The following is a 24810-nucleotide window of genomic DNA, read 5'->3' on the forward strand; positions in this document are numbered from 1 at the left end:
GTGCTTGATGTGTGTACTTAAGTCCACATGCATTTATCATTTTATGGTTATTGGCTCAGATGGTAGGTCAGTGTACATTTCTTCCTAAACTCTTTACCTCCCAGATGATGACTGATCTTTTTCATGTTGTTTTACAGTTTTTTACTTACCAAAAGTCACCTTTTAAAAAGTTACCTTGTTAGTTTGGTTAAAGTGAAAGGCTGTTGGGGTATTTGGGAAAATGGAAGGTATTAGCTGCATTTCTTGAACGTTCTGGAAAATAGGAGGGTCGGAGATGTTGGAGTGGTTTGGATTGTGTGCTTTTTTGGAGTTACTGCAGAATCACATTGACTTCTCAGTTAAGAGCTGAGAACAGGACAATGTGAAAGGTAACTTCCTGCAGGACTCATTCAACAACAGTTGGATTCCTGTTGCAGAGGCTCAGAGCCTGCCTCAATTGACAAATTAACGGATTGGGACTTTGCTGCCTCGCTAATCAACACAGAGTAAGAACACAAGTTCTGTTCAAGAATGGACAAGTAGTCAGGTGTGGCAGCAGCACTGGAAAGGCGGAGGCTGGAGGATGGTGAGTTTCAGGACAGCCTGGGCTACACCATAGCCAGACCCTGTCTCAAAACAAATGAAACAAACAGAATGGAAGAGTGTTAGCATGAATGGAATAGCCCCCTGTGACAAAGTACTAAATGAACTTTATATAAGAATAGTTTGGATTGGTTAAAAATATGGACACAATTTTACATTCTTTCTGAGACTCTTACTTGCTGGCTTGGTCTCCAGTAATGTAAATGATGGGATCTTTGTTAATTTGAGGGAATGGGACTAAAATTAAGTTCACATATAAAGTAAATGTTTGCGATGCAGTGAAAGTAGTTTTCCTGACCAGAGCTTTCTGGCTCCAATCCATACTCAATGGTAATGCAAGATAGTTTTCCTAAAGCAGCATTTGAAGGCATTTTAAAAACAAGCATTTTAAAATAAATTCAATTAGCAGAGCATAAAGTATAACATTAAAATGCATATTCTCACTGAAATTTTTGTTCCCAAAGCTGACCTCCAGGCCAGGGTGAGTGTTAACAGCTTTCCATGTGATACTTCCATTGTCACAAGAGAGTTTAAATCACCTGTGAGCTACAGAGTTTAGCGGGAACAGTCCTCCTGTACACAAGACCATCCTCTGACACCAACTGCAATTGGAGCCAGGGGTTTGGGGGAATCCTGGATCCGCCTTCATACTCAGTTCACTAGAAGACTGCACAGAACTCACTGAAAGAGCTTATACTCACAGCTGCAGTTTATTAAAGAAAAGGGCTACAAATTAAATTCAGCTAAGGGAAGAAGTCCATGGAGTAGAGCCCAGGAAAGTACCAGATGCCAAAGCTTTTGCTGCTCTCTCTTCTGCTGTGGGCCAGACTTTTCCTGCACTGATGTGAGACACTGTGAAAGAAGTGTTGCCAGCTGGGGACGCTCACCTGAACAGCCTGCATCATGCCAGGGAGGTGCGGTTGACAGATCAGTTGGTTGCCCACATGGTTGGCCTCATTTCCACATAAATGACACTGGGTGACCCAAAGGGCCACTCTGCATCACCTTATTAGTGTTTCTGGTGTGATCAAGACACCACCTTAAATCATTGTGAACTCAGGACAAGGGCCAGGCCTGTTTTGGGTGAGGTTGAATTCTTTACTCACAGAATCCTCCTTCCCTGGGTCTCTCCTGCTTGGAAATATACTTTTTTGCATCACCATTGGTTCATGACTGTCACTTGTATATTGTGGAGGAGACAGGTCACTGGGAAAGCTCTCTCAATCTCTCTTCTATCTCAAGTGTCTCTTAAGCTGGGTGTGGTGCTGCATGCCTGTAATCCCAACCACTGGGAAGACTGAGGCAGGAGGATCACTTGAACCTAAGGGTTCAAGATAAGACCGTCTCTTAAAAAGAAAAGTTAAAATGTCTGTGACTATCCATCAGTGTCTTTGTTCCCCTTCAGTCTGAGGCAGAGATAATCCCCCTTTCCGAAGGTTAATGTTCTTTGTCTGTGCTTGGCTGCCTGTTAGGAGAGCAGGAATTACCATGAGCTGTCACTCACCTCTCAGATCATCTGTGCTGGCTTCTTTGCCACGAACACAAACGTGTTCTTGTCTTGCTACTCTCAGCCCTGCTTGCTCCCAAGTTCCATTCCTGAAAGATGTTCCCTGGAATCCTGTTACTCTTCTAATGAAATCAGACTCCTCATAGGGCCACGTTAGTGTCTAGTGTTGGTCTAGCCCTTGATGGTTTTGAAAGCACTTATGTTATCTTACAACATCTTAGAGGTAGTGAGAACTTGAAAATTGTTTGATAAATGAATAATTTGTCTAGTCAGAGAGAAAATGCATATGAATTTCTAAGTAGAAGAAAGCATAAGAACATAGCACAGAAGTGTGACATTTTGGTAAAAGAAAGCAAAAGGAACACTGCATTGAGGAGAGGGGTCTGCAAATCCACATCCCATAGAACAGTGCTAGAAGGTTTTAACAAGGTTGATTTGGGGACCTGCACTATGATTTTGAATGGTAACTTCTGCAGCCATGTAGAAGGTCTCTGGAACCTAGTGACCTAAGGTTAGAGTTCTGCAGGGTTCAGACCAGAGATGAGGACTACCTAAACGTGAGTTGTGGAGAGGTGATGAGGGAAGGACAGAGCCAGGAGCAGGAAGTGTGCTGAGCACATGGAATACAGGGAGAGGAGTTTGTGCAGGGTAAAGGTGCTGTTGGGGGGCCGAGGGAATGTTACAGCGTGCTCTGTGCCAGCAGTATACCATGCTGGTGACTTGGCGCACCCAGAGCAGCACAAGGGGTCATCAGCCAGAGAAGTGCAGTTTCTGGAGACAAACTTTTGCAGTGTTACCGAGATGTTTTGAATTCTTAAGAGTTCCCTAGGTGCCATGTTCCTTTTCTTCAGCACAGTTCTCTTCCTTAGGCCTGGGCTCTGGGAGGCAGAGCAGCCCTGACTCCATCTTTGCTGCCACTGATTTGAGCAACTACTGAGCCATCTTTAAGACTTGGTGTCCTTGTCCTGAAAGTGCACTGACAGTGCCTGGTGAGCTGGTGCTGCTTTTTTTTGGGGGGGTGGGATTAAATGGAGTCCTGTACACTCAGCTCCAACACATAGTAGGTGTCTAATAAGTAGCCTTTCCCATTACTGCTGAGCCTTACACCAAGGGCTTAATGTGTCATCACATGTCAAGTTTTCATAGTATTTTGGTGAATCCGATGCTATAAGCATGTCATCCACATAAGGCACCCTCATTTCAGAAGATGTGGAAAGAGGCAGGGGGCACCAGTTTGACTTAGGCTCAGCTCTTCCCTGGGACAGGACACAGAGAGGCAGACATGTAGTATTCTTATTTCTAGATTTACAATTCTTGAGGGTTTATTTGCTGTGGTTTTCTTTTTATTTATTTATTTACTTTATATAGCAGTGCTGGGGGTTGAACTCAGGGCCTCATGCTTGCTAGCAGGCTCTTTACCACTTGAGCCACTCCACCAGCCTGTGTTGTTCTTCTTTAAAATGAAAAAAAAAAAAAAAAAAAAAAGCTGCTCCTTTTGACTCTCCATGTTGGGTTGTGGGTAGAACAAGAATGAAAGAGATGCATTGACCTCTACATGCTTCTTGGTGACAGACTCATCCAGCCTATATACTCAGGGGGGATGCCAGCACTGGTGTAGGTTTCTTGCCTCTGAACCCCTTACATATCTCTCTCTCTCTTTTTTTTTTTTTTTTTGCAGTACTGAAGTTTGAACTCAGGACCTACACCTTGAGCCACTTCACCAGCCCTTTTTTGTGATAGGTTTTTTTTTTTCAAGATAGGGTCTTATGATATATTTGTCTGGGCTGGCTTTGAACCACGATCCTCCTGATCTGTGTCTCCTGAGTAGCTAGGATTCTAGGTGTGAGCCACCGGTTCCTGGCTTTTATGTGTCTCCTTGACGCCACTTCTCCCAGACTCCCCAGGCAAACTCCACACCAGACCCTCTTCACCCCTCTCTTCCTGTGCCTGCGTGCACCATTTCCACTTTCTCTTGTCTTCCTGGCACCCTCCCTGCTCTTCTCACTCATTCCCTCAGCACCTGTTTTGAAGTGCTGGGGAATATGCTGAAGAACGTCCCATTGAGGTGACAAAAGATCAAGCCAACCTGGCAGGGAGAATGGTGGGAAGTAAGGCCTGCAGGCTCTGGATACACAGTTTGTGGGAGGCCTTTGGTAAGGCAGTTATGGTGCAGCATCAGGTGTGGGGGTGACAGGATTGCATCTGTCTGTGAAGGGTCCTGCTGGATGCCAAGTGGTGACCCAGGTGTTGGGTGAGTGGAAGCCTTGCGTGTAGGAAGAAGACGGCTGGGAGGTGATGGGGTGCCCAGGTGCGCGCTCGCAGTACCTGGATCTGGGCAGGGAAGGGAGGTACAAGAGTGGTTAGATTTGTGATGGGTTTGGAGGTGGATCCCACTGCACTTGCTGATGGAGTGATGTGGGGAAGTGGAGGAACAGGTCAGAGAAGGTGAGTCCTTGGTTTTTACCTCAGTAGCTAGATGGCACGGTGTTTATTGAGATGGAAGTGGGGTCATAACGATTTGGGGAGTTTTGCTTTGACCCTCTTATGGTGGAGTTGCTGAGTTACCACTTGACTTGACTCCATGATGCATTATCAGGTTGGGAATTTTCTGGATAGAGTTCTCTTTCCATAACTGTATGGAACTGATGTCCCTACGAGGGCATTTCCAGAGAGCATTGAGAGAAAGGGGAAAGCAGGACCCAGCCTGGTGTCCCCAGTTAGAGATCTCTGGAGAAGTGCAGAGGAAGAGGCAGAGGAGTGGCTGCTGAGAGGGAAAAACCCAGTGGCAACTCCCAGCCACTGGCTGGCTTCCCCTGTGCTCCCTGCTTCCGGTTTGCCCTCCCCATTTGCTGTGATCTGCAGTGTCTAAGCACTGTTTTACAGTGACTGAGTATTTTAATGTGGAAGACCTTTCTCAGGAAGGTACATAGGTTACTGTTCACTGAGGGATCAGGATATTGTTGGCAGTGGCTTTTGATGGGTTACTATTCGTGTGTGTTTGTGTGCCTTAAAAGTTAATAGTCTGTTTTTGGATTCAGTAATTTGACGAGGAAATTGTGGTTTCATGCGGTGCACATTATTGTCAGGGTTTGGAAGGGCAAGGTAAATATTTCATGAGTGCAAGTTTATGGAAAGAACATTCAAGAACACAATTAGAGTATGCGCACTGTGGTAGATCATCTGAGTGCTGTGTTCATTTCCCAAGTTGAGTGAGGATGGTGGCTGTCTCTGTAGTTGTTCCTGCTTAACTCAGGTGCACTTTATTGTCCACACGGTGTCCTGTCCTGGCGTGGGTGCCCGACCACCTCCCTTCACCTCTGCTTGCTTCTGAGTAGCAGCCCCTTTGCTTGGCCACTGCAAGGTTTTACTGTTACCCTGATGAGTACCTGCTCTCAATCCTTCTTATCCTGCTATAGTCCAACCTCTATAGTCCTGCCTTTTCACTTGCTGAGTTGGTCTCCGTCTCCTTAGGACCTCAGCTACCTTGAAGTTTTCTCTCACCTGGTTATCAAGCATCTATTTCTTCATCGAAAACTCCATGGTTCAGGGTTCAAGTTCATGTTTCCCCTTTGACACTGCTTTCCCATTATTCCATTCATCTTTGCCAGTCTGCAACCATGTGAAGCCTTTGGGTGTCAGGGCAGGGCCTTGGAGAAAGAGACCAGCCCTTCCTGTCACTTTATGGGCTCTTCAGGTTTTTCGCACTATCTGTGCCCGCCTCCCCCTCTCACTGAGTGAGCTCCTTTAGTCCCTGCTCATCCCACATCTCTGCACCCCTTCCTGCAGGATCAGAAGGAAGCCCATCCTGCTGGTCAGCCACCCCCATTAATACAGTCCACACTACTCAGGCAACCTCCATTTTCCTCAGTGTCCTGTTTCTGTCCCAGGATCCCATGTGACATTTAGTCCTCATGTCTCCTTAGGCTCCTCTTAGCTGTGACACTTTCTCAAACTCTCTTTGTTTTTGATGACTTTGACAGTTTTGGGGTACTGGTCAAATGTTTTTTAGGATCCCCCTTGACTGGGACTTTTTCGATGTCTTTCTAGTGGGCATGGTGGACAATTCTGGAGCCATTAGATTTATTTTCTGGGGCTGAGCAGTTAAGTACGTGGATAGCAATAGCGAATGGCAGGAGCCAGGCTTCTCACTGTTGGCGTGGAAGGTTCCACATGACAGAGAGGAAGGAGGCTATGGTTATGCCTCAGAGTTGGAGACTCGAGTGTGAAGTCACATTTAGCTCAGTAGAGATAGAGGTCCATAGAGAAATGGGCACAGATGGGTGTCTCTGCTAGGGTCCGTGTACAGGAGCATTCACTTGCCCTGTGTTGAGAGGCCCTAGAAGTGACATCTCAATAGCTGCCAGCCCATGTAGTGTCCACATCTTGGTTTTTAGTGCTGTTCTCTAGTAAATCGAAGGAATCAGCCTTCTTGGAGAAGTGGGTGGTTCCAGGGCCAGGGCAGGAAACACACATCCTTGCATTCCAGAAAGAAGGGAAAGCTGAGAATGCACACTCACATGCACACGCACAGTGTGATGGACTTTGGGGACATGTCACAGTGACATGGGAACCGACTGAAAGAGCTCCCAAAGGCCAAAGTTGGAACAGTGTGAGCAACAAGATAAGATAGCATTTCATTATAACCCAAAGTGTAAAGTGAATATCCGTTAGTCCTTGCTGATGTAAACAGTAAGTAAATCCTTTGCTGAAGAATTCCCGGTGATTTTCTGTACATAGAAAATCTGCCCTCAAGATGGAGTGTGTGGGCTGCTGATGGTGGCTGCTGATGGTGGCTGCTGATGGTGGCTGCTGATGGTGGCTGCTGATGGTGGCTGCTGATGGTGGCTGCCTTCTGAGGAACAGAGAGGGAGGAACATTGCCTCCTGCAACCTCAGCCTCTGGTCCAGGTCGGCATCTGAACGGTGGTGGGTCTGTGGCCTCGTGTGCTGCAAAGGGTGCTGTCCTGCTGAAGCCACCTTTCTATCAGCTCCATGGCGGTGCTTGTGGTGCCCTCACCCTTTAGTCTTCAGTTCCAACTGGGCTTGTATTCCATTCTGTTGTCCAGTCTGCATTCTATCCTGACATCGTCTGCCCTCTAAAGGATTTTTTTTAATGTGCATACATTAAGATTCATGTGTTGCAAAGTTCTGTGAGTTTTTGCTAGTTCTTAACCCCTTACCCATTTCACAGTGTCATATGGGATTGTTACCTGCTCCTAACTCCCACTCCCCAACTGCTTTACCTGCCCACCACCCTGTGGCAATCGCTGACCTGTTCACTGTCTCCACGCTTTCGTCTGCTTGGTAATCAGGATCATCCAACACGTAGTCTCACTTGCTTCTTTTACCTAACAACACGGAGTTGGGGTTCACCCAGGCTGTGTGCAAGTACCACGTTTCTTTCTACGCAAGATGCTGTGGAGGAGGCCTTGCTGTCTGCTGCTCTTCAGTGGTGTGGCTCTTGCTGCTCACATACTCCCTTGCAGGGCTCCAAGAGAATGCAGCTTTCTGGTCACTCTGGGGCTGTGAGTGCTCTGCCAGATACTCGATGAGCCCCAGGCCTGCCTCCCACCCTTGAAAGTTTAATTTCTCTTGCATAGATTCTCCTTTCTTTTTGTGACTGCACACTCAGAACCTCCTTCTCCAAAACACAAACCTGCAGTGAGCCCACATTCCTTGTGTGGTTGTGTGAAAAGATCAAAATAAGCAGAGTTAGAAAGAAAAAAGAAATGGAGCCAGAGGGAGGGGCCTGTGAGCTTGAGTGCTCTTACTCCCACAGCTCACTCAGCTAACTGGGCGTGTGCTTTCTGTTTTGTCCACATTACATCCACTTTGGGGCCCACCTAGGCTTTTAAAAAGTGTGACATGGTCATACCAAAATGCATCATGGTGGGACTGTGTCACAGGAACCTGGGGTTGAGCCTTGGCACCTCAAAGTTTTTACTTTGAGTGGAGACTTAAATCCTGTAGCTCCAGGGGCTAATCTGTAAAATAGTGGGACAAAGAACTTACGATTGCCATAAGCATTAAATGAGATAATGAATGAGGGAAATTAAAAACTGTATTCTGCCCTTTCCCCTCACCTACAGATGTGTCACTTAACTCAGTTTCACATATTCGCTTCTTACTTGCCCAGCATGTGGGAGGCCCTGGGTTCAGTTCCCAACACGCAAAACAAATTTTTTCTTTTATTTTCTCACCTCCCAGTCTCCCAGGCTCTTAGCACTTTACTGATAGTGCCAGGAAATGGTCACCTGGAGTTCTGACTGCTCAGCCTTGCCTTAACTTCCTGCCCTGCCTGGCACTGCCTCCTTCCTTTCATGCCCATGGGCTCAGCTCCTAGCCTCACACCTCTGGTCTCCTGGGGCTGTGGGAGAGTTCTTGCCATTTGATTCCACTTTGCCTCACAGCACTGCTGGGGCCTGTCATTTAGGTCAACAGTAATTGTCCTCAGAGCCGTGGGGGCAGCTCTGTGAGCTTGTCCTGCAGGTACCCCATGTTCCTTGAGCCCAAATCTCAGCACCCTCCCCAAGCCTGCAGCTGTCGCATTGCTGAGGCTCATCAACCCTGTTTCATCTACTGGGGACTGTACTGCTGTCCTTCCTGCAACTGCCTTCTATGTCCCCCACCTCTTCAGGCTCTGCTGCCTCCTGTTCTCCACCATCTCTTCTCTGGGGGGTGGGAGGCAGTTGCCTCCTGAGTGCCAGTCTACCCCCTGCCTACCTTGTCTCTCTTTTTTTTTTTTTTTTTTAAATTTAATGTAGTATTTTATTTTTGTATTTTTTTAAATTTACTGGCGCTGGGGTTTGAACTCAGGACTGTCACACTTGCTAGACAGGTGCTCTACCACTTGAGCCACTTTGCCAGCTCTTTTTTTTTTTTTTTTTTTTTCATTTTTCTTTTATTATTCATATGTGCGTACAAGGCTTGGTTCAGAGCCTCACACCTGCTCGGCAAGGGCTCTACAACCAAGCTAGCTCCCGGTGCACTTACTGCAGTTCTGGTACCTCCTGTACTAGCAGAATGAAGGTCAGACTTCCAGACTCCTGTGTGTGATGCTCAAAGGGCCTGATCAGTGGACCCCAGTTCTGTCCTCTGCATCATGTCTCCCTTCAGGATGCTGGGCCCCTCTCTTCCCACCACTTGTGTACTCTCACTGCTTTCTCCTGTCCCTCAGGCCCACTCATGCTGCCCTCTTCCCTGCTTTTCTCTCTAGTTCTCCAGACAGAATTAGTTGCTACCATCTCTCTCCCTGTCAGCTTTGCTCCTAGTGTGGCAAAAACACTTGGCATATTATTTGCTGGTTCATGACCTCCTGTGGCTGGAGTTTAGGTCTTTGGTCACACATTCCTGGGATCTTGCACAGAGCCCGGTGCCTGGCTGCCTCCCACCCCAAGTTTGATTAAATAGATCTGCTGGCTGGGATTGAGTTTGCTTCCTGTACTTCTGTGCTTGCAACAGAGATTTGCTTCTTTTAGTTTTTGTAGGTCACCAGTGTGTGATGCTTCAGTAGCATTCCAGTGTCAATGTGAATGCCGGACTCCAGGGCAGGGGCTCTTGGCATCCCAGGGTACGATCACATCCCAAATTGTAGTAACCGATCACCATTGAGTGCTGGTCCCTTTTGTTACCTGCTTTGCTATGTCTGCCTATGGCTGTGGAACCTGAAGTTACAGAGAGAGTCAATCTAAGACAGGCCTTGACTCACAGATACAGCCAGGATGCAGCTTCTTCACCTTTCACTCCACACCTGCTTTCCTGCCTACCTGCACTGGGTGTTTCTCCACCTCTTTTTTTTATTGAGGGATGGCTGATATTCAGTGAAATGCCTGGTTTAAAATATATACTTCCTTGTTTTAAAAAAAAAAAAAACAGTTTAGCAAATTTTTTTCAGAAATGCATATACCTGTGTGACCTACTTCCCTATGCAGAAATGGGCCAGTCCATCAACTCAGAACACCACCGTGGACCTCTCCTTGGTCACTTTCCCCCTGTTCTCAAACCCTTGTTCTGAGTTCTTTCAAAATAAATGTGCCTGTTTTGGTGAGTCCTAGGGTAGAATCACACTGTACATTTTCTTCTATGTCTGGCTGCTTTCACTTGAGATTTATCCATATTGCTGCTTGTATTTGTAATTTTTTCCTTTTTGCTCAAAAAAGTATGCTGTTGTATGGATAGGGCACAAAATCGTTTGCTTCTCTCCCATTGATGGCTCCAGTTTGGGGATATTGTGCAAAGCACATTTGGGTTTGCATTCTTACTCATTCTTGAGTAAACACCTAGAGGTGGAGTTGCTGCCTCCTGCTTTCCCAAGTGGCATTACGTTGGTTCCTTTTTTGTAGTTTATAAAAATCCTTGGGGATTTGGTCTTTCATGATAGAAATTCCATGTAGGCCTGGCGTCTACAGTGGACAGCCTGCATTTTACAGGCCAGCTTTAGGTTTTAAAACGTTGCTAGATGGGGTGCCGGTGGCTCATGCCTATAGTCCTAGCTACTTGGGAGATTGAGATAGGGAGGATCGAGGTTTGAGGCAGCCAGGGCAAATATTTCCCTTTCTCCAAAGTAAGCAGAGCAAAATGGACTGAAGGTGTGACTGAAGTGGTAGAGCACCTGCTTTGCAAGTACAAAGCCCTAAGTTCAAACCCCAGTCCCACCAAAACCAAAGCAAACATTGCTAAGATTAGCTCATTGGTAAATGGTTCAAAATTTTAGTAAGGATTAAAGAGGATAGATAAGATATTTGAATACATTTAATATAAAATGTCACCTCTGTTATTTTTAACAGCTTGGGATTCCTGGCTACATTTGTTAGACGCTCAGGAGGGCTGGGCTGTGGTGGTGCATGCCTGTCATTGCAGCACTTAGGAAACTGAGACAGGATTGTGAGTTCTAGGCCAGCCTGGGCTACATATCAAGAGTCTGTCTCCAAAAAGAGAGGAAAAGGAAAGCTTAAGAGATTCAGAGGGGAGGATGTCAGGGAACCAGTGGTGTAAGGAGCCACGCAGCGTGCGGTGGGCATGACCACCAACAGCACAGCCTGGCCTGGTGGGGCGGGGTACACGAGGCAGAAGGCAGTACAGGCTCTGGGGTATTGGGAGTCACGCCCAAATGTTTGATGCTGAATGCTAGGAAAAGTTACCACTGCTGGCCACTGGATCTCCTGAGACCCTGGACACCTTTGCCTGTTCCACTGCAGCCTCCAGGTGCAATTCTCAGGGCTCCTGGTTTCACCCGCAGGCCTGCAGAAGCAGGAGAACGCTGGACTGCAGCACAAGTGAATGGGCTCTAATTTTCTGTTGGCATTTTAAACTGATGCATAGATGGACATATTCCTAGGATTGATGCAGCGGTACAATGTGAAGGCTTTCATGTTGCTGTCGTAGACACACCACCCTCAGACAGCCAATCCTTCTGCATAGTGAGCTCAGCTTATTTTGTATTTTCCCTAAGCTCTCTTTTTCCTGTAGTCTTCCTTCCTGGTAGTCTCCTCACTCTTGCCAATCCTAGCTTCAGGATCCAGCCGTTGACTTTTTCCTTTTCAGTGACCAGTAAGTTCTCAGAGTTCCTCTTACTCCTGATAGTCTCTGCTCCTGTGTCTGAGAGTGTTAATCACAGCTGTGCTATGTTGAAGTTTTCTTCCCCATACCTTGTGCCTGCTCTGAATTCCTTTCCTGCATTTCTTTTTTGGTTCCTGCTTCCTTCTCTCCCTCTCTTTAGTAATTATTTGCTTTTATTTTACACTAGGTGATGAGCACAGAGCAATCCTTCTTAATAAAGTTGACAACTAGCTTCACTTAGAACATTTTAAATAATGCAAATCAGAAAAAAGTATTCTTCTTACACCTTGTTCAGCATCGGCTTGGAGAACAGTGTTTAGGTAGCCCAGCCTCAAAAAAGGCAGATGGATGCAGCTGGGCCCACAGGTGTCCCAGGGCTACGCTTTACAGCTCTCTCATTGCACCATCAGGGTTGGCAGTCTGCTCCCTTAGGTGGCTCCAGTGCTCTTGATTAAGAGATATGTCTCCTGCTCTCATTTCACCTGCATTCTCCAGTGTTCTCTAGTCTCCTGTGGAGCTCTCCCTTGAAAGTCCCCATCACCAGCCCTCCCACTCACCTACCCACAGCTGCCACTCAGGGAGAGGACAGAGCTCCCAAAGTTTTCCTATAGTCTTTTTTGCAGATTTTTCTGGAGCATCTTGGTTTTTTTTCTGTTTAATTCTGTGTCAAGTTCACCATCCAGGTCTTTGCCAGAGGAGGCGGGGGAAGTGAACTCCCGTGGTATCGAGAAGCTCTGCTCCTGCCATCTGACAGCCTCCGGCTCCTCACTATGCTCAGGCTGCCTCTCATGACACATGCTCCAGGCTTTGCTTTCAGGATGGAGCTAGGGCAAGTTTGGAACCTCTCTGTCCATGGGTAGTGTGACCCCTGGCAGTCAGTCTGACATTTTGATGGGGTTCCCTGTGTCTTGGTGTCTTTACCCTTTGGCCAGATCAGTGCTTCTAGAGGGTTCCTTACCCTCCACCTGTTAGGGTTCCAGGAGCTACATAGAGATGAGCCTCAGGGTGTCCTGGTCAGCATTGGCCCAATTCAGTTCTGGCATTTCCCTTCACTTACCTGCCTTGCTCCCTCCCAGCAGGCCTGGTACCCCAGTCTACCACCTCAGGATTCACTCTCCCCTCTTTTCTGCAGTTCCTTTAACATAGATAGTGAAATGGCTTGCTGATAGTTGAAATAAAGGGCAGCCAAATTTGGCCTGGATTATCCCTGGGATCTTGTTTGAGGGATTCTATCTTAAGGATTTATATTTAACATTGGGGCTAAAAGAGCAGAAGGGTAAAGTAGACTAGAAGTAAATTACTACTGGTCCTAGCTATGTGGGAAACTGAGGCAGGAGGATCACTTGAGCCTGGACAACATGGCAAGACAACAAAAACCCCAGCAAAATAAATTAATGAACAACTTAATCTCCAGGATACTCAGTCAGTTACTAGTGGTCAAAACTGAAAGACAATGGGTACAGAGTTACAGGTGGTTCCAAGTGACAAAGCTTCTCTTGAAATCAGTCACAGCCTAAGCTGTTACACACTCATAAAATAACTTTTCTAATCAGGTTTTATTACCTTTCAGATCCTGTCACATAGGCCAGTATGCACCTTAAGATTCTGAAGAAAAGACACAAATGTTCAAGTGATGTTCAAGTGATGTTTAGAAGTGGTTTGTGAGGTAAGTTTTTGCAGTTCTGGAGTTTGAACTCAGAGCCTTGTGCTTTTTTTGAGGCAGAATCTCATGAGTTCAAGCTGGCCTCAAACTCCCAAGCTTCCTGCCTTAGACACCCCAGTTCTGGGATATCAGGTGTGCACCACCATGTCCAGCTCAAGTGTGTGACTCTTGATACGGCTGAGTGATCACAGTTTTCTTTCCCAGAGTTGACTGTAACTGGGCTGTAGGAAAGATAACAGGTATGTAATGTCAGATGCAGAAGCAGTGCTGAGGTTAAAGTGGCAAGTGAGCCTTCTCCTGCTCACCACTTGCCTTGAGAGAGAGCTAGTCTTTGGAGGAGATTTCTGTGGGTTAAACTGATAAGCATTTGGCTGGTATCACAAGACAAGAGGCATCCACAGGTATAAGTGAGCCAGAAAGCAGTGCTCTGAGTGCTCAGCCTGAAGATAGTAGAGATCTGTGGCATTGCTTTCACTGTCTTGGGACTTAAGGCTTTATTTCCAGAGAGGATGAAGAGCTTTGACGTGAGACAAAGGTTCAGAGATGTAGACAAAGCCCCACTAAATTGGCCACTGTGGGAAGACACATGTTATCAGTAATGGCATGGTTCTCTCAGGGCTCTCCCACAGCTGGCCTGCAGGAGCAGCGTCAGCAGTGACTGGCATCCAGCGTAGTCTAGGACGGTGCAGCTCCTCATGAGCACACAGCTCACCCTCACGTCTGGAGGGGCCGGCCGACTGCTCTCATCTCCCCAGCACTTCAGAACAGGCTGCATGGTAGGAGCAGTGTCTTCATTTCCTCCTCCCTCTCTGCTGCACTAACGAAGCATGCAATGGTGACTTCATCACAGAGCACTGAGCCTTGCGTGCTCATTGATGGCTTTCTTGGAAATGGAGTGACTGTTGGACCTCAGCTTATTTTCTTGTTGACATCCAGTGGACTTTACAGATTTGATACTCAAGTCCTCCAGCATCACACATTATGATTTCAGGAATGTCCTGCCACAGTCAGCATTAGGTGTCTTTGAGGATGCACTTCTTACACAAATGCCCCTACCATCTGCACCCCAGGAAGCACCCCTATTCCATATTCTGTGTCCTGGCTGGGGAAGCTCAGCAGAACTGGCACAGGTGTTGGCTTGTGCCCCTGTGAGACCTATGGGGTCCTGCTGTCTGGGGAGAACTCTGTGCACAGACATCGTGCTGTGACATGGTACAGCTTGCTGGCCCTTTGCCTGGGAAGCCAGCTCCTTTCTCAGTGGGTCCACCTGCAGAGGGAACCAGAAAACACAACGGTTTGAAGCAAAAGTTTGAAGCTTGAAGCCTTGACGTTCCAGGCCCAGATTCATATTCACTAAAACTGTGAGAGTTGCAGGAAACTTGGGATAGGAGAGAAGGGTCCTTCCTTCTGTCTGTCTTTAGGGTGACATGTTGTTATTGTGTGCCCGTACCTGGTCCTGGGACCCTCTGCAGTGGGCTAACAGCAGGCAGTGAGGGGAGCATGCAGAGGCCCTGTGGGTAAGTGTGGAGGTTCCTGGAGGACAGCTGATGAGCTACCCTGAGAACTCAGAAGGCAGAGTGACCTCCAGCTTCTCGGCTCCTTGGAACCAGGCTCCAAGAGTGCTGCAGGGAACTGCAGTTACGGCATTTCTGCAAGTGGTCACGTGGACAGTCAGAGGCCCCTGTCAAGGTGTTCCTCAGCAAGAAGTCTCTGCAGTATGCTTGCCTGGGAGAGAGATGGTGGTGGTCGTTCTGTGGGCAGAATAGACATGACAACCCAGGGCGCTGGGGTGTGGCGCAGACAAACCAGACAATGGAAAGGTGTCCTTCTCTAACCGTCAGCTAATGACTGGGGTCTGTCCAAGTTTGTTTGAAATTTAGTTTCTTCCATTTCACTTAAAATTGTTTTAAAGCTATTTTCATCCAGTCCAAGAATAGAGCCATTTTACTGACTTTGCAAAGCAGTATTTCGCTTTTTCTTACACTAGTCAGTGCTTTTGTATTGAGAGGGAATTTTATAAAGTATTTGGAGTATGAATTCTCAGCAAGTTCATTCATTAAACATTTTCATAATCACTATGTTCCAGTTATGTTTAAGAAGAAAAACCATGGCCAGCTTTGAAAAACATCTGCTAATCAATCGAAGGCCCAAAGCACCTTGTCCGTCTCCCTTTTGCACATTTCAGAAGCTATGGTCTTGAGCACTCTTGCCTGTTAGAAGTTGGGCCCAGCTCCTGCGCTGTCAAGTGCAGAGTCTGTTCAGTGGCACCTGTCAGTTCTCTCTCCCCATTAGAAGCTATGACGGTCGGCTGGAGTCTCCTTTCCCTTGCTCTTGATTTGTCACGAGTATTTCCACCCTCAGCAAACATGACAGGAGAAGGTCATGCATTTAATGAAATAGTTACAGCTAGAGAAAGTGCCAGCTTTACTTTCTTTGACCCCAAGTGTTCTTGGCAATGAGATGCCACGGGAAATAGGCAAAAGGTCTCAGAAGAGTGGGTTTATGAATGGAGGAGACTTTACAAAGGTTAAAAAGAGACGAAGGGCATTTTAGAAACAGTATGAGCGGAGGAATAGAGAGGTAAAACAGGAGCTGGCCACAGGGAGCTAACACAAAGGAGAAATGCACAAACTGAGACACACAGGGAGAAAAGCTAGGGCTGGCGGAGTGGCTCAAGCCACAGAGCACCTGCCTAGCAAGCCTGAGGCCCTTAGTTCAAACCCCCATACTGAAAAACAAACAAATAAACAAACAGACAAAAAATACTATGCAGAAGAGCCAAGGACATGCTCAGGTATAAAAATGAGCCCAGAACATTCTCTGTGCATGGTCTCCTTTTCTTGTCTCCCCCCACCCCTTTATTTCCATGCTGAATCTCTGTCTGGGGATGCCATGAGGTGAACTGACCAGAGCAGGACAGGGCAGGCCATGGGGGTCAGATATAGCAGGGCCCTCTCTCCTGGCCTGGGGAGCCTGGGGCTGTGGATTTGCATGCAGCTTATCCCTGTCATTATCTCTGTCTGTGTGTGGCTAAGTGACAGCTTGGATCTGCATGCATAACATGTACTGTGGGATTTATGTGCCAGTCAGGCAAAGGATGGAAGCATTCAGCTCTTAACTAGTTAAATGTCCTTTTCTGCTCTGTGTATTTAGGCTGACTTTATAAAGTGGCCAAGGGCAACCTGTGACACAGTGTATTTAAGGTGGCTTGTGAGTCTGTGTTTCTGTGCGTTCTGGTGAACCTTACCAGCTCTCTGTCCACCCTCTCCAGGGCACGACAGGGAATCATGCAGCCATCAGGACACAGGCTGCGGGATGTCGAGCACCATCCTCTCCTGACTGACAGTGACAATTATGACTCTGCGTCCTCCTCGTCCTCCGAGGCCGATGTGGCTGACAGGGTGTGGTTCATCCGCGATGGCTGTGGCATGGTCTGTGCGGTCATGACGTGGCTTCTGGTTGTCTACGCAGACTTTGTGGTGACATTTGTCATGCTGCTGCCTTCCAAGGACTTCTGGTACTCCGTGGTGAATGGAGTCATTTTTAACTGCTTGGCGGTGCTCGCGCTGTCGTCACACCTGAGAACCATGCTCACCGACCCCGTGAGTATTCGAACACTGCTGAGGGTTCTGTGTGTCTCTCTAGGGCCACGCAGGAGGCAAGATGGTAGCCTTTTCCTGTCTTACTGGAGAGAAACACGGCTTAAGTGCAGTGGTACCAAGGTACAGTGATGGAAGGTGTTCAAATGAAGAGGTTGTGCTAGGTGAAAAGTGTTTGGAGACAAGGACTTACTATTACTTGGGCTGGCCTGGAACTCCCAGCCTCCAGTGTTCCTCTGTCCTCAGCCTCCAGTAGATAATTTCTGATATCTATTTATCTAATTTAGTCAAAGGGAGGCTAAGAGGTCTGGGTTCTAGTGTTGTCACCTTTCCAGTTCTCATAGTTGTTATTTGGCCTTAAGCAGCTGATTTGCTTTCCTTGGGCTGAGGTGAGGTCTTGTTTCTGAATTCTCTACAGCTCCTCACTTCTCTGGCCCTGCCTGCAGCCAGGCAGAGGGAGGAAGGAGACTGTGGTTCCTGGGGCCCACAGGTAGGGGCTGCTGCTCTGGGGGCATTGGCTGCAGCACGGAGCTAAGGGACAAATGCACGGGGTGCAAGGTGAAACAGCTGTGAAAACATGAAAGGTGTGTTGGGCTTTTCCCTGAAGCAGGTTGCCATGAGGCTGAGAGTAGACAATGGCATGGAGGCCTCTGATCCAGAGCCTCCACACCAGGCAAAGCTGCTTTCCTTCTCTTGAGGATTGAGACGTCCTCTGGTCAGGGAGGGGCACTCTGGCGAACTGCCCAGATCCTTGCAGCTCAGTCATTCATTAACCTCCAGGCAGTGGATTTCAGGCCACCCCAGAGTCAGGGGACATGTCCGGGGGCACAAGCAGCCAGCACTGAGCGGCAGATGTGTGTAGCCAGGTATTTAATGTCCATTTCGGGTTCATTAGAAGAAAGTTCTGTCTACTTGGGCAGATTGAAGTTCAAAGCCATCCCAAGCAAAAAGAAGTTTGTGAGACCCCCCATCTCAACCAATAAAAGTTGGCTACAATGAGGCGTGACTGTACTGCCAGCTAGGTGGGAAGCATAAATAGGATTGTGGTCCAGGTTGGCCCAGGCATAAAGTGAGACCCTATACGAAAAATACCTAAAGCAAAGGCCCTCAGGCTTGCACTTTCCCATGTTTCCTCTAATTTCTAGCATAACTCAGCAGCAACAGCAGCAGCTTCACAAGCAGCCCATATCCAGACAATCAACATCCCCCATTAAAAAAAAAACCCCAGTCCTCCTTCAGCAAGTCTTTTATATCTAGTGGTAAACAAGGAGGTGGAGCAGCAGTTCTTGGGGAGGGGCGTGACATTGTAACAAGAGAAACCTGCTCTCTACTTCTCTGAACATAAACAACTTAGGAGAAGCAACTATGCTGCATTTTTCCTTCACCCTCTTCTGCAGCTGGGGCTGTGCCAAACTCAGCCTGTAGGTCATTGAGCACAACTGTGCTTATGTCAAGTTCTCAAAGGCTTCCCATAATCCACTCCCCACACATATCCTGCCTAGTGCATCCTGTAAAGTGCACAGTTGAGTGGTTTTCGTTCAGTGGTTTTGTGCAACAATCATCACAGGTGATATTAAGGCATCTTCATAACCCCAAAAGAAACACCACCCTTACCCAGCCCCTGCCACCACTCATCTGCGTCCTGTCTGCACATCTGCCTGTTTGTGTAGGTGGATCACACAGCATGTGGCCTTTTGCATCTGGCTATTGCATTCAGCCTCATTTTTCCAGGCTCATCTGAGTCGTAGTGTGGATCGGCACTTCATTCCTTCTATGGTTGAGTAACGCTCCATGGTGTGTGTTGCTGGGCATTTGGACTGTTTCCCCTTGGGCTGTTAGGGGTCATACGCTGTGAGCATTCGTGTACATGTTTCTGTGTGGTAAAATGTCTCTTGTCATTGAGTACATGCTTGGCAGTGCAACTGCTGGGTCACAGGGAAGCTCTAACTTTCTGGGGAACTTGAGACTATTCTCCAGATGGCAGTACCATTCCCATTTCCTCCAGCCTCATCCTCTCAGCACTTGTTGCTGCCTGTCTTGTGTGAAGTGGCATCTTGTGGTTTTGATTGCCATTTCCCCAGACTGACGACATGAAGAGTCTTTTCACGTGCTTACTGCCGAGTCTTCTGTCCATTTGGATAGCACCATTTCAGCCCTGTCCCATACTAGGGCTTTGGTGGCACCTTATAGAAACCACTGGGAGTCAGTATAAATCAGATGGAGAACATGGGCATTTAAGCAGCCCTGTAGCTACAGTGGTTGGGCTGTGGATGAGGCTGTGGAGACTGTAGGAAGGTTGACACCCATGGCTGTCTCTGTCCCTCAGGTGCTTGCCATCTCTCTCAGCTGTCAGTGACCTGGTTCTCCCCATAATATGGAGTAGTGAAGGAGGGCAGTCCCGCAGGCCAGATCTTGTGTATTCTTCAGTTCCAGGTCACAGTTCTGAAGGGAGTCTGGGTGTGGGCTCTCAGGTCAAGTGTCCACACTCTGAGCCCTCCCTGGGCCTCTCTTCTCTCTACAGCTCATGTGCTTGTTACGGCAAGGTTTAGGGTGGAGTGAATGGGAGCCTTCGTGTCATCCACGGTGGGCAGATGCCCGAGTGGGACTTGATGTCATCGAGAATGACATCAAGTATAGGCAGCCTTGCTGGGAGTGGCTTGGACTGGTGTTCTGATTCAAGGACAGTTGATAGGTTGAGTGAGGAGAGGAGAAAGGACCTGTTGGAGACAAGACACAGGTCATAATGCTGGGAGCATGAGGGAAGGTGCCCATGTGACAACACGCAGGTGCGGCCTCTTGGCAACCTTGCGCAGAGCGCAGCCTCCTAGGCAGGTACTTGCCCAGTGCTCTTACCACCCTCTGAGTTGCTGGTCCTCAACCAGCCATCTGCCGTAGATGCTCTCTGCCTTCTCCTCAGGGGCCGCTGGGGAGGCAGCTAGTGCCTCCAGAGCCCTGCCTCTTTACTAACTTCCTGTAAAACTCTCCACGTGTTTGCACCCACTCGTGGTGACAGCCTGTTGCTCCCTTTCTTTCCACATACTAGGTTGCTTCATCTGTAGATTAAAAAGGACAATTTGAAAACACGAGCACAGTGCCAGAGCCCCGTGACTCACTTTACTGTTCCCCAAGTGCCTGTCTAGGGAGTCGCTGTCCTTGGCTATCTTGCTGTTCTTAGTCTTTGTGCAAGTCAGGACCCAAGTAAGGGTCGCACCTTGTGATCATTTCCCTGTCCCTTCATGTCATAGTTCCTCTCCAGGGTTCCCAAGGTCTCCCTCCTGTTCTGATTCTTTTGGTGGTTCCAGGGTTTGACTGAGGGTCTCACACTTGCAGTCGGGGTTAATTGAAGAGACGCAATCATTCGTCTGAACTTTGTAGTGATTTCCTTGTAGTTACTTCAACCTGCACCGCAGTCCTGGGTTTTCCATAAATTGATCGGTAGGTCTGAACTGCCCTTTGGGCAGGTTCTGGGGACCCTGGTTGCAGGACAGGGAGGCAGGGAAGAGATGGAAAGATGTGGAAAAGGAAACCACACAGCTTCTCAGGGAGGGTGGAGTAAGGAGGGCAGGGGAGGTGAGGTGGTTCAGGTCACAAGGCTGTCTGGAAGGCCTGGTTGGGAAGGCCCCAGACTGCTACCTGGGGAGGGAGGGTGGGATATATTCAAGAAGACTGTTAGGAAAACGTCCATCCACAGGGTGTGTGACGTGCTGAAGCATGGCCTCCCCTGGTGTGGAGGAAATGGGGCTCTCTGCTTTCATCAAGCCCCACTTCCACAGGGTGCCTCTGCACTGCTCAACTGCACCTCACAAGGCTCTGACCGTGGGGACAACATGCAAGGCCTGCTGCAACAGAGACCTGCCCTGGGGCCACATCCGCTCAGGGCTCCCAGCTGCAGAAAGGAAAGCCTGAGCTGCCATGGTGCTATCTGTGATCCGCACTCTACAGGATGCTCAGGCAGGAGAATCATGAGATCCAGGACAACCTAGGCTACATAGAGGGGAAAAAAGGAACAACCAGAACCAGAAAGTCCCAGAAGTGCAGCCCAGTCTCAAGTCCTAATGGTCACCAGGGGTGCTTGGCTTCCCCTTCGAGAAACGACATTCTCAGTTACCAGGTGGCAGTGATCCAGAAAGGGTGGCAGTGACCCTGCCTCCCACAGCTGCACCAGGCGTACCATGTCGGCTTTGCTTCACTATGGAAAAGTGCGTGGGTGGCTCAGAGAGGAAGGTGTTTGGAGTTTTAAAATCTGGTTCATTTCCTTATTGAGGAAATTATGCCACTGAACTGTCATTTTATAAAATCAGCAGTGTTAAGACTTCTGGATCAGTGGGGGAGAGTTAGTCAGAGACCCCAAGTTGTGAGATATAAGTAACATGTTTTACTTATTGTGATCTAAATTTTCAAAGACGAGGGTTAACCCCTAACTGAACTTGTTCAAGGGAAGGCAGTTTGAGCATTAGGAATGGTTTCCAGTTTCCCATTTGGGACAGGTCCTGGTTTGGAGGGAGTGAGCAAGATGGTTGGGGTGGGGAGGCGCCATGCTAGCCCTGCCTTCCTGCTTGAGGCTGCATCTCACCTGCCAGCTACCTGAGATTGAGATGCAGCCTCGCCCAGTAGAGCTTCAGCACTGTGGCCAGCAGCTGGGGTTTAAGGAGCTCAGCCATGCTTCTTCTGAGTGAAGGCTCTCACCGCCCAGCCCCTCTCCTGTGCTTTCGCTGTGCCCCTGGATGTTGGGCCCACCCAACCTGGTGCCTCCCTCTCCAGAAACACACACTGTAAGCCCCAATTCTCACCTTGAGGCTTCAGAGCCTCTCAGGCAGTTGTGCCTCCCTTGTTTTGCCCTGTCACAGCTTCCAGAGTAATCTCTCACAAACACATTTTTCATTACATGTCTACTGTCCCCACAGCAAAGTATTAAGGCTTTAACCGTCCACTGTCCAGGCCTCATTTTCCTCCCCTGGTTAGTTGATATCCTGCTTATGGGGGACCCTGGCCATCCTCATGGCCTCTTGTCCCATTGCTTTCCAGCTCCTCTAGACTGGGGCCGAGGCAGAGACGCCTCTCTGCACAGGCTGCCTCACTGATAGTGTGCGAACCAGGTTGGGGTCTGTGTCTCGGTTACTATGTCGGTGTATAGTGTTCTTAGGGAGGCAGGCAGAACCACACGTATTTGACAGCATGAGGAAAAGTCAGTGCACTTTGAGATTGTTTTGTTCACTGTCCTCACTGCAGTGACAGGAGGACTCCTGGGCAGCATGTGGCCAGACCAGCCCTTCCCAGTAGAGGGGGCAGCGAGCAAGTGGTGCCCTTGGGAACCCCAGGACTGGCTTTGCCTTGTGTGCCTTGCATTAAGCTAAGGAAAACTCGGCCATTTGTCGGTTTGTTTATTTTAACGTTATTTTTATGGAGAGTGACTCCTCTAGTCCTGCCATGTCAGTTACTTTTCATATGCTTTAAGTGACATCTAGAGAGCACTATGATTACTTGATAACTAACACAAAATCTAAGGTCAGTTTCTAAAGTTAATTTTTTTAACCTGCCTTTGTCCAAAACTAAACACATTCCTGTGTGATAGGGGGCGGTTCCCAAAGGGAACGCTACAAAAGAGTACATGGAGAGCCTCCAGCTGAAGCCCGGCGAGGTGGTCTACAAGTGCCCCAAGTGCTGCTGCATCAAGCCGGAGCGCGCCCACCACTGCAGGTACGCCCCTCCCCCCACCACTGCAGGTACACGCCCCTCCCCCTACCACTGCAGGTACACCCCTCCCCCCACCCGTCCACCACTGCAGGTACACGCCCCTCCACGCCGCCCCCCGCAGCCACGCCCCTCTCCCCACCACTGCAGGTATGCCCCCTCGACCCCCACCAGCACTGCAGGTACACCCCTCCCCCAGAGCCTACTACTGCAGATATGTCCCCCCACAGAGCCCACCCTTTCCCCCAGAGCACCACCACGGCAGGTCCGCTCTGCCCACCATTGAAGGGACAGCCCAATGCCTGGAGCCCACCCGTGTAGGTATGACTGGTGTCCACTCCACACAGAGCAGCGAGGCTCAAGACACCCACTCAGTTCCTGGAGCCCTGCTGGGAGTTTGGGGATAACACAGACTTTGGGTCCTGTCTGGGAACACCCATGGGACAACAGGTAGAGGACGTGATAGGGTGCTACTTGTTTCTAGGGCCTAGCTGCCACTGGCTGGCATCTATACTCAGTGTCCCTTGGGCCTGGCCTGTATGGAGCTGAGTAGGATTAGAATTGTTGTTGCTTCCCCTACCATCACCACCACTGCCGCCCATACACACACACTCCTGCTGCTCCTCCTTCTAGATAAGCAGAGGACTCTGAGGTACTCAGTGTCCCCCTGACCTGGCGTGGTTCTGCAGGGTGGATGCTGGCTTCTTTTGGACATGCTGCAAACACTGGTCAGTTTAATAGGAGCCAAATCAGTCTGAGTGGACTAGCACTTTGGATATTTCCTCCCTGGCACTGCCACTGCTCCCTGCGTTTTGTCCGCTTCCTCCTCGCTCGGCCGAGTCCTGACTTTCAGGCCATCTGCTCCTGGAGGGGCATTGATTGCAGTGTGAAGTGGGACTGCCTGGGAGTATTTCTCCTCCTGAAGTCCCCTGTACAAGTCCCCATACATGAATCGGTGGAGTGTGGTCATCTCACCAGTGTCGTTCTAGAGGATCGGGGTTTGCTGAGAGGAACAAGTGAAACAGCCTCCAAGGGGAGGGAGTCCATATAAAGGGTTCTTTCCTGCTTTGTGGCTACAGTGAAAGTGTTGGAAGATTCATATCCACACAACTTGGCCAGAAAGCAAAGACGCATGAATAGAGGAAGAGTTGAGTAATGGCTGCCTTAGGCTGGGGGGGCAGTGGGGAGTGGCTGCATGTGGGCACAGCTTCCTTTGGTGGGGTGTCCCTCAACTCTGCAGGTATACTTACAATCACTGCTCTACACATTTTAAAATGGGCAACTGGTATGTCACTTGTACCCAATCTTTTTGAAAAGAAATTGAGATGGTTTGGAAGTTCTTGGATTAACAGGTGTAGTGGAGTCAGGGAGCAAGACTGCAGCTGTGGATGAACAGAGCGGTGCTGGGTCAGATGTCAACCAGGAGCGGAGGCACTGCCTCTGGGTGCCCGGCTGCTGCAGTTAGTTGGCACAAGGTGTTTCTGAAACTGACTGACAGCAAATTAGTTTAGAAGTCCGATGTGTGGAGTAGGTTGGGGAAAGGTGGAAGACAACTTTAAGAGTGAAGACAACTGTGCACAGGCCTGTAGTCAGGTGGCTCAGGTACACATGGACTGAGTGGTAGAGCCACCTGGAGGTACCACGACTTCTCTTCCCTGCATTTGCTTATTTGAGACAAGGTTCTGTTATGGACTGCTGTTGGCATCAAGGTTGGAATCCTCCACCTTCAGCTTCCCAAGTGCTGGGATTACAGGCGTGCAACATCTCACCCAGCTCTTTCCAAGAACTTAAAGTTCAGCTTTCTGTCTTTACTCAGACCTACAACTTGTAAGCTCTCAGGATCAGGAACATTATCGTTAAGTGTGCATGGTCCGTTTGCACTCTAAGAATGTGAAAACTTGTGATTCTGGCTCTAAGCCTGTTAGTTCATGGAATGTTTTCCTTAGCAACAGATGATACTTCATTTTTTATTTTATTTTTTGTGGTACTGGGGTTTGAACTCAGGGCTTCGCACTTGCTGGGCAGGCTCTCAACCAAATTGAGCCACATCTCCAGCTAAAAATTACCTGAAATTCACATTTCAGATTATTCTACTTTAACTGAGTATCCTATACTTTTTTCTCAAAGTAATTGAACTGAGAAGCTTTAAGGAAATGTAGCACCTACGTATCGTAGATGACTTCGGTGTGCTTATTGGAATGTGTGTGCTAG

General features: G+C 48.5%; 1 protein-coding gene across 4 annotated transcripts in view; it reads left to right on the forward strand.

Annotated features, from left to right (window-relative positions):
• Window positions 1-24810, forward strand: part of Zdhhc7 (zDHHC palmitoyltransferase 7) — a 29895-nt gene that overhangs the window by 936 nt on the left and 4149 nt on the right. Inside the window, exons 2-5 of one of the 4 annotated variants that reach the window (XM_020158540.2) lie at window positions 13217-13312; window positions 13926-14085; window positions 16581-16911; window positions 22481-22605. In XM_020158540.2, coding sequence (XP_020014129.1) covers window positions 16597-16911; window positions 22481-22605 — 440 coding nt within the window. In that variant the 5' untranslated portion in view covers window positions 13217-13312; window positions 13926-14085; window positions 16581-16596. Of the gene's footprint in view, window positions 1-114; window positions 566-1851; window positions 3079-13216; window positions 13313-13925; window positions 14086-16580; window positions 16912-22480; window positions 22606-24810 lie in introns of those variants that run through there. The other 3 variants (XM_074055542.1, XM_074055541.1, XM_020158536.2) reach the window with 3 other exon arrangements.

Source organism: Castor canadensis, chromosome 15 (genome assembly GCF_047511655.1).
Source record: "Castor canadensis chromosome 15, mCasCan1.hap1v2, whole genome shotgun sequence".
In the NCBI taxonomy this organism is placed as follows: Eukaryota; Metazoa; Chordata; class Mammalia; order Rodentia; family Castoridae; genus Castor; species Castor canadensis.